The sequence below is a fragment of the Bombus impatiens genome, unplaced genomic scaffold (assembly GCF_000188095.3).
Source record: "Bombus impatiens unplaced genomic scaffold, BIMP_2.2 scf_0582, whole genome shotgun sequence".
Classification (NCBI taxonomy): domain Eukaryota; kingdom Metazoa; phylum Arthropoda; class Insecta; order Hymenoptera; family Apidae; genus Bombus; species Bombus impatiens.
The window spans coordinates 806086-816082 of record NT_177001.1 but is presented as its reverse complement, the minus strand read 5'-3'; the positions used below and the strand labels follow the sequence as shown (position 1 = coordinate 816082).

At 40.0% G+C, this 9997-nt stretch overlaps 1 protein-coding gene across 8 annotated transcripts in view; it reads left to right on the top strand.

Moving 5' to 3' along the window:
• LOC100742560 (dorsal-ventral patterning protein Sog) overlaps positions 1-9997 on the top strand; it is a 101394-nt gene that overhangs the window by 18963 nt on the left and 72434 nt on the right. For 2 of the 8 annotated variants that reach the window (XR_004462206.1, XM_003491696.4), the window contains exon 1: positions 2154-5100. The exons of 5 other annotated variants lie outside the window; for them this stretch is intronic. Coding sequence is in view for 2 of the 3 variants with exons in the window: in XM_003491696.4 (XP_003491744.1) it covers positions 4974-5100 (127 nt within the window). In the remaining variant the exon portion in view is untranslated. Of the gene's footprint in view, positions 1-2150; positions 5101-9997 lie in introns of those variants that run through there. One more of the 8 variants, XM_033322274.1, reaches the window with a different exon arrangement.

Sequence of the window (9997 nt, the reverse complement as noted above, 5' to 3'; positions counted from 1 at the left end):
CGCAGCCCCCTCTCTATCTTTGTCGTTCCCACCACTTTTCCCCATCGCTCGATCCCTCTCCCTCTTACAAGTTGTTCTCTTCTCTAGTCGACCGTGCATGGGCAAAAAGTATAACGGCGCGACGATGAGACGGCCGCGCCACGATGTCGACAGACTGTCCTGCGAATTTTTACAAGCCGCTTAGCAATTAGTCACCCCGTCTTAGGGACTATTTCGTAACGAGTTTGCCGCTGCTGGTCCCGTCGGTGGAACACAAGACCCGGCGAGGTGGAGAATACAACACTCCTCCGTGAATCTTTTCTTCTCCTTCCTCTTTCTCTCCCCTTTGTTTCTTTTTTTTCCTTTCGTTCTCTCCGTTCTTGCCGGTGGTTTCGAATCTGTATCCGGTCGATCTTTGGTGTTCGAACTGCCGAATAAAGAACGAAAAAGAAACCGTATTCCTTTCGAGAACACCCTTCGCCATTCTATTTTTAGATTTCGAACGAGATTCGGGGGAGCAACACATCGAATCGTGGTATGCCCCGTGTTGTAATTTTTGGGAAGGAGAACGTAAGACGTACCCACAAGGGATGACACTGAAATAAATCGCGAATTACACTTTGCTGATTGATTCGTAAGATTCGTAGATATAGATTATGTGTAACTAGCAGTTTTTTTACGTATGCGACGGGTGTACGTGCGGATTTGCATCGTACGCGCGTCGAACGCATTTAACGTCTACGTCATTTCAACGCGTGTCATGAATCAACGAGAACCGAATGGAAACCACCACGATCGCGCCTCCATTCACGACATTACGCTCGGCTCATTGATGTATTCCCATGGATACTTATCTCTTTATCTGGGAATTCCTCTTTGTTGCTGAACACTTTCGCAAAATAATCACGACATTCTATGCCCTCCGTTTCCATCGCGTTAGATCATTGCTGTAAACAAAAAACGGCACAGAATTAAGTCGTAATGTACCATTTTTTTACGGAGCTTCGCACGTCAAATCCGTGTCCAGGTCTGTCGTATTCCGTTGTTGGTGCATAAAATAGTCATCAATATGTATTAAGAACGAACGTAAATCAAAGGTCGTGTAGCTGTTTCAGCTATTATGAGATAAACTCTGTGAACTGAAACGACTGTTCTTTTACTTTATTTAAAAAATGTTCTGTTTCATACTTCATTAAAATATATTCACTAAAATATATTTCATTAAAATATAGATACGTTTCAACGTCATTGGACGTGCTGCTCTCTAGATTGTTCTCTAGATTGAATCGATCATAAATTTAATAAATTATAATTTGGAGAGACAATGCATGCATGTGTTTGTTTACACTCGTTCTAAAAGTGTTATCTTTCGCGTTGTTCTCTGCCAAATAGTAACCACATTCGGAATTGTTTATACTCATAGGGAGATTTAGGGAAGGATTTAGGGATTTAGGAAGTTTGGGAGAAAACCCAATTGGGTATTACCTTGTGTACAATACAATTGTATACCACTTCTACGAGTGGTACTTACATGTAGATAGAATAGAAATTACCCTAACCTCTCTGATATTAGTCAATATACAAATAGTATAGGTGGAAACATTTCAAATATAATTATGAGAACGTAACAAGTGTGGATGAACAACGAAACGGTAAGAAGTTACGTTTCATACTTGCCACTCTCTGATACTGGTGTATACCCGCCGCGTTCAGTGGTGCACACTGGTTCCGTGGTGGTGGTGCCAGGAGCCTAGCGCGATGGTGGTGGAAATCGCGATAGTGGTGGTGGCGCTGTGGTAGGGGAAGCACCCACACGCGCGGCGTACTCTCGCACACCTTTTGGACAGAGCATAGTCATTCGCGACACCCACCGCGATCGAGGTATCACACGAGCGGACGACACGAGTTCTTTCCGTTTAACCCCTGTTCTTCTCTTTATCTTTTTCTCTCCCTCTCTTTGCTGTTTCTTTCCACGTGTATATATGTACGTGTACATATATACACTTATGCACCTCTCGAGCGACGACACTCTGGCGAAAAGAAACTAACCGTGGCCACGCGAACACTTTGTATCCTCTATGTATACGAAACCTGTGTATATATGTATGAGTATGTATATATATACATATACACATACATACATGCATACATACATATATATAGGGATATATAAAGGAAATATATGTAAGCGCACGCGCGCACACTTGCACAATATACTGTACATCGAGCATGTAAACGCGTACGCACACACGTAGATGCGAGCACGGGTCCCGGTGCGGCAGCGTGGTCGGCTATCCCCATAAAAGCGACGGACTCGACCGGCCTGCGGACAGTTGTCATCGTTGGCTACATCGGCGCAACGTGTCTCTTTGCGCTCTAACCGTGTTTCGACTGTTTATCGAAATATATCTCGGGGTGATAACCTCTTCGACACAAACGAGACGAGAGTTCCGTATACGCTTTTCATCACAGGATATCATCCCCTAATTCACGCGCGAACCCTCGCGGCGAGCTTGCGCACTATTGAAAAGGGACATGAAATGTACGCATTTCTCGAATTCGCGACAACAGATAGCAATCGAAGATAAATAGTGAACAAAAGAATGCGAGTGCGAGCGAATGATTGTTCGGAGAATTGTATTATGATCGCGTGATCGAACGACTGATTGATCGAAGACGACTGAGAAAAAAGACGTCGATAAGATCGACTGTTCGTCACTCGTTTATAGATAACGCGAACGATATCTCGGAACGATCGTTGCCGAAATCTGACGTACTTATATATACCCGTTGACTTGATCTGTTTTATGAGAATCTAAATTAAGAAATAGCGTGAATTGGATTGATATTTCTACTTTCTTTCGTTGGTGGTCACGGTATACTACACGTGGTTGAAAACTATTATAAGAGAAGAAGATACGAGCCGGTAATACCGAGTGCAAGCGCCAGACAGAGCGACGCTTCCGCGGGCAAAGCCGTGTCCTGTCTCGTCTTTCGTGTGTATAGGACAACCCACACGGTCACGCGCGCGCACGCTCGAGAGTGTAATAGAGACACGTATATAAGTACGTGGAGTGGCACACGTACCGGTAGACGAGGCGCGCGTGCACACGCGTGTACGAAAGCGAAAAAGCGATTCGTCGTGGCGCAAGCGCGAAAGCAGAAGCTTTTTCGAGCGAGCCAGCCGGAGGAGAGAGAGACGGTGGTGCCGATGATCAGATACATCGGATTCAGTGGCGGCACGGGCGTAGAGAGCAAGTCGAGTAACAGCTTCCCACCAGTCAGTCACTCACGATCGGCTAGTCAGTCACGGCAGTCACGCGCCGACCGTGTCAGACGCACGCTGGTCTGTTGGTTCGCGTGGAAAGAGGCCGGTCAAATAAACCGAGATCTAAACGGGTGAGAAACAAAAAGGATTCAGTGTCAACGTCGTTGATTGTAAATCGTGCGACCGTAGTCGGACTTGTTACACTCGATATATACGACGGTGGTATACCACTACGCAGCGCAGGCGCGATGCAACGTTTCACGGACCTCGTCGAGATTCGGTGTCGATGATCACTTTCGATTACAGTGTGAACCGGCGAGTCGAACCAAGGCAATCGTGTATATTCTAAGCGAATCTTATCGGTGTCAAAGACGATCGAGAACGGTGTTCAGCTCTTCTTTGTTGGTACTTTTTCAAACCGATGAATCCAAATTTGTTTTGGAAATCGGTTACCTAGGATAAAGTCGCGGTAATCCCAGGAGGGATAATCGTGTGGAACCACCGTATCAGATGCGCATACCGGCGTTGTTGAACCGCGAGGAAAGGGACGACGACAACGCACACGGGGCTCGTAGGTTAAGAGAGTTAGTGAGGTGCGGAGGTGCGTGGAAGAGTGCGCCGGTTAAAATCGTGACAGAGGGAGGAAGAAGAGAGAGAGAGAAGAAGTGGCAAGCGCACGGTACGACTCGGTCGCCTCGCTCTTTCGTATCCCTCTCGTCTCGAAACTCGTCGCTCGTTGTGTACCGCCTTATAAAACGCGCGCGCAGTAACACGGAACGCGCGACGACCACGGGAACGGAGAAGAAGAGCGGCGGGGGACAGCCGGAGAGTTAGAGTCGTACGAACTCTCTGTGCACTCGGTAAAAGAGAGAAATAAATAGCGATAGTGCAAAAAAGAGACGGCCAGACGGTGTTCGAGCTGGCTTAAAGGAAAGATAGATAAAGAGAGAGAAAGAATAACGAACCTGCGTGTGTACCTTAGCCTATTAAGCCGTCGGATGCGCTCGTTCAACGTGTCTCGAACGGTGCACGATACCTCGCCGCGTTATCTGCAGTAAATATTGCGGCTAACACACGGCCTCTCTCTGGGTCTGCCGCTGATTGTTTCTAATCATTATCGCACACGTTCGCGACCTGTGTACGCGTACTATCGTCGTCGTGGTTCGTCATTGTCGTCGATTCTTTCGTCGTCATAAACGTTGTCGTGGTAACCCGTCGTTGTGTCATTATATCGGTATTGTTATTGTTCGCGAACGATACTTTTTGTAATCGTCATCGGTGTGTTGTCGCGTGGACACGTTATATGCGCTCGGAGAGGAGAGAGAAGAAAAGAAAAGAAAAGAATCGAAGAAGATGATGTGATACAACACACAGTGCCACAGAGAGTGCAGAAAGTTTTGTGCAGTGAACGTTCGTTAATAGACCAGTGGCCGCGGCTCTGAAGAACAGACAGAGAAAGAGCACACGCGTGCAAGATAGAATAGAACGAGACAAACAACGTGTGAGGAATAGGTATAGTGAAAAAGAGATAGAAATAGAAAATACGAGTGAGAGAAACGTATTGGCGGAATAGAGACGAAGGAGAACACGCTATATGCGTTGAAGCACCCGTGTCGAGTGCCAGCGACGAGACAGTGAATTGGACATACGCGAGAGTAAGCGTGACAGAAAGAAAGAGGAAAAGGATTCTAAAAGACATCATAAGACTTTTTCGATATTATCAAAGATGCATTTCTACGGTAGTTTATTGTCGATTTTGCTGGTCGTTCTTTCTTGTCCCTTGACTGTTCGTACACGCAGGGTGGCTCCTTTGATAGAGGAAGACTGGGCTAGGAGACCTCATCGCGCCGCCGGTAAGTCGCCATTTCAAACTTCCAATTTCTGATTCGTTCTTTCTTCTAGTTACGCGCGGTATCATGTTTTTCTCTATAAATTATAATTTCATATATCGCAGTAACTGTATGTAGGCATTTTCATTAATTTTCATTAATTTCGTTTGATGAATTCTTAGATAGAGAGTTCTTGCAAATTTTTTGATGTCGATATTTAGTGCACGCTGGTACGTTTTGGCTTGGTGTGCCTTCGGTTGTTGTGATTTCGTCAGAATGCGAGCAGTTTCTTTTCCTTTAAAGGTTAGGGGACGCTCGAAAATACCGGACTTCATCGTACTCTCGGCCGGCAGTCCGCCGCATTTACGTAATGAGAGAGTCACGTGAAAAAGGCGGGAATCGAACTCCTCTCGATTGTCTACTTTGAATCGGCGCCGCGTTACGCATTCGTCTTCTCTTTTGCCGGCATTTTTGCCGGTGAGTATTTTTTTTTTTTTATTCCGGTTGCATCATTCATAAAGATTTATTCAGTTCTATCTAGCTAGAAAAAGAAACGTTATATTAATGTAAAGAAATGTATTTCGAAAAAGTAATAAAAGACGACTATTCATGGATATAACAACCAGGCAGGAAGTAATGTACTGATTCTTAAACACCTCGTACTGACCCAGTTGTAAGAACAAGTTAATGGATGTGTATTGTAGTTGCCGTGCAAAGCTACTGCGCGACGGAACCATGAACCTCGGTCTCGAGTTCGCTCGTTTTTCACACTTGTCGCGTGCTCTTATTTCATCGAACCGAAGGAAGATAGGCTCGATTCCATTAGACACTCTGTATCACTTTTCTATAATCATTCCAGTCGGTTGATTGTTATACTTTGGTATTAGATCGATTCACAAACTCGGTTATTAAATATATCGATTGTTCGATTATTATTACGTACCGATTATTATATTGATATGTAGACGAACATTGTGTTTCTCAAATTTTCTCATTTCTTTCCTAATTTCTAATTTATGTTTGAATTTCGTGTCTTGGGAACAACTCAAAATATAAAACTGTTTGATAATCTCATCGAATAGGGAAAAGAACTTCACCATAGTTGCATCATTTTCCTTAAGAGGTTATGTTGAATTTATTTTTTATCCATAGTCATCTATTACATTTCATCCATAGTTATTTATTTACATTTCTACAGTAAAAGAGTTTCATTCGACTCGATTACAATTTGTTGCGTTGTAAAACACACTAAACAATTTGAGTAAAAATTTTTCGAGCGAGGAAATGCGGTTGTATAGCCGAGGATTAATTACAGTTGCTTCTAGATTACGTAGCGTAATACTTACCTTTGATAACGATCGAGTTACCACGAGGTATCGAATTCAGATTGTAGTAATCAATTTAATGAAGGAACACCGAAAAAGTAGCGGGGAAAAAAGAAGAATACAATATCATTTTATTTTGTAAAATCCAATCGTAAAGTTCAATCAAACAGTTAATTAAATTTACCAGTGGGAAGAAAAACAGGTTTTCCCCAATCGGCAGAAAGGGGGTTAGCTATCTGTTGAATGTGTGACGCGTGATGTCCGATAAAAATTCATTGCGCATGCGCACTGTTTGCGCATTTCGCGTGGGCAATATATGTAGTAGTGTGGCGTTAACTGGCCACAAATTTGCTTTGTTAACTGACCGTTTCTCGAAACTTTTCTCTAGTTTTTGAAACTTTTTCGCGTGTCATTTATTTAAGCTTCGATTCAATATTTATTCATTGTAGCATAAAAGCAGGATCCCTTTTCACAATATGTAATCTACTAACTAATAATATTAATAATTGTATAACTCAAATTGTGTCAAATAAGAGAGACGTTAAAATTTGAAATTTGGCAAATTTACTAATAATACTTAACTTGTTTCAGTACAAAGTATACTAAAGAATTTGTTATTACTGGGAACTTACAATTCACGATTAGTGAAATTTTACTAATATTAGTTTGATCGTATACGGGGCCAGTGATATGCAAAAAAAAAACAATTGTTTTAATTATTCATATCTCACTTACATTTGATGATTTTCTGGAAATGTACATTCCTCGATAACCGATCTGTTGCCATTTAACGAAATTTTGATTAGTGTCCTAATTAAATGATCTCGTGTCAATTAAATACAATTATCGAATCATCGTGTTTCATATTGAATCTTTTATTTACTTTTTCGCGTTATTATTCACGAAATACTCAGATACCGATCTAACATATATTAGAATATATGGTAGTAAGATAAGTATGCGTAATAAAAGTATGCGTGCGCGGTGGATGATCGCGTCGTTGTTTGTCATCGTGGATATGAAGTACGAAGCATAAATATGCCGGTTATAGCGCGACCATGTAAACATATACTTTAGGTAATGATACGGTGCTCGTCGCGTTGACATTTTTGCGACAACGCGTTTCGTGTATCGACTTGGTTAAGTCGGATCGAACCATAGCTCTGTCTATATATAGTAATTTTCTTTTCTGTCCCATCGTTCAGATTGCACATATATCTGAACAGCCGATAACCCGTTTAACTGCACCCACATACCGACAGCGATTTACGTTCGAGTTGAACAACTTCTGAACTATACGTTGACCCGAAACTCGTAAGAGTTAGAAAGAGTATGAGAAATCGTGTGCAAGTTACTAGGGAAAATCTCGTTTAGATATCGATGGTAACTAAAGCGATTTCATCGGACAATATGAATATAGAGTGTTCAACATGAAGATTTTTGAAAATAGCTTATATCCAAGAAATTTTCTTTTCTTCGATCTAATGCTGTGCTGTTTATGTTCAGTAATAGACCATTTTAACAACGTTAATTAAATTATTTTTAAGGCATACGTTGCTTCACGAACAATCATAAAAGAGTTTGAAAAGCGTGTATCTGAATGGAAACACAAGACAATTTTGATATTCGCGCGTACATGATCAGAATCCAAGTGAAATGGGGACAATGTTGGCATTCTGATCTTTTACGTGAGAGTGTGCATGCTACCAGAAGTATCATTGTGTCAGAGCCTTTTCAAAAATCATTACGGTGGAATACCATATAAATTCTTTTTTTTTTAATTATTATTTATTTATTTACATTTTACAATTTGTCCAGTAGGACATTTGGTAAAATATTATAGCTTAGTGATATAGCAATATAGCATGTGGATGGCTACCTCCAGTGGGATACCATCTTCGACCATATAAATTCGGCTCATATAATGGATAGAATACAATAGTGCATAAAAGAATATTTAAAATTGGCACAAAAATACGTGTAAAATGCAAAAATATATAAAACATATTTTAGTTATGTTTATAAAAATATTATATGGACTGATATAAATGTTCGTAGTCAGAAATAGTGTAAATAGTATACCGATCAAAAATAGTGAAAATATGACCGAGGGTATTTTCAATTTTTCATTTCACATTTCGTTTTACCATTCATACGTAGATATCTCAGCACAATACATGTTTACTAATTCAGTTAATGCTAGTTATCGTCCAAACTAGACACACTGTATGTACAATGTACGCATAAAATCACTAAAACTGGACATTTCTCATTTTTTCCCCCACCGTTCAAATAAAATTCAGACGAATGGAATCCTATCGTATCTCGTTGCTTCCTATTAAGAAAATTTGTATATAACCTATAAACTGATATAACATCTGTATATTTAGACGGAAGCATTGAGAAATAGTTTTTAAAGAACATTTTAGTGTAATTCTTACTATTTGTTGACTTAAGCATTTCGAGATTTTTATGTGTATCGATAACTATCTAGAAATGGGGCTCGTATTGATACGATGTTTTTCAATTAAAATTAGTTTGAGGATCCGCCCGACCAACTATGCTGTATTTGCTTTTACTTTCGTATTACGATAAGACGACGCACATGCCGGGAATAATGTACCGAAGTCCGTGAGATTCTTTATAGACGTTTGCTGCTTGCCGAAGGCACACCATTGGAAACATCACACTCAATTGCGGAATTCTATTTGTTATTACGTGGTGTTTGTCGCATAATTGCGCAATGTTTTTGCAGTTTCGATTGTAAAGCGTATCTCTCGAGTCTTCGCTGGGAGCATCTACGTAGAACAAGGTCGCCTCGTGAATACGTGGTGTTAATTTTTAATAAACCGACAGGGACAATTCCAAAGTTCTCACTTTGTCTTTCCGTGATAAAAGAAGCTAAATCTTTGTTGCAATACATAATCTTGGTTATTTTTACTTGGTGAGCTCGAAATGTTTCTATATACTGCATTTATAATTCATTTTGCACAATATGTAAAAAAATATTTTATAAGATATCCATATAATATTTTTGAATTAATCGTGCGTATTATAGTCTGTACAAAAATAGCAATAGTCTTGTTAATTTCGTAATAATCAAAAGTTGAGAAACTTATGCTATGAATACGACGGTCAAATAAGCTAAGCTACACTATGGAGACTCTTGAAGTGTTCTAAGGAAACAAAGCCAGTATGTATACACATTAAATAGACTTCCTACGTCAGTTCTATATCAGCAAGTTCTAGAGGCAATCAGATTCTAAAAACGAGTAACGCTAATGATTCATAATCTCTTTTTCCTAAAACAATATTTTATTTGTAAATATTATTACAACATTCTAAATTTTCTTATGAAAATAATATAGAATATCTACAAGAATAATAGAGAAGGTGTTATCCCTAATTATTAAAAATAAAAGTTGATTTTCATCTATATCTTTATCTTGTGTCTAAATATTATTAGTAAAATTACTATATATGATATTTATAAAATTACAGAAATAAAAATCATTGTGTTTGTTTATTAAAAATATGATTTCAGATTCATATATTTCTCTTAAAAATAAATGTCATGAAGTGATATGGACAAGCAT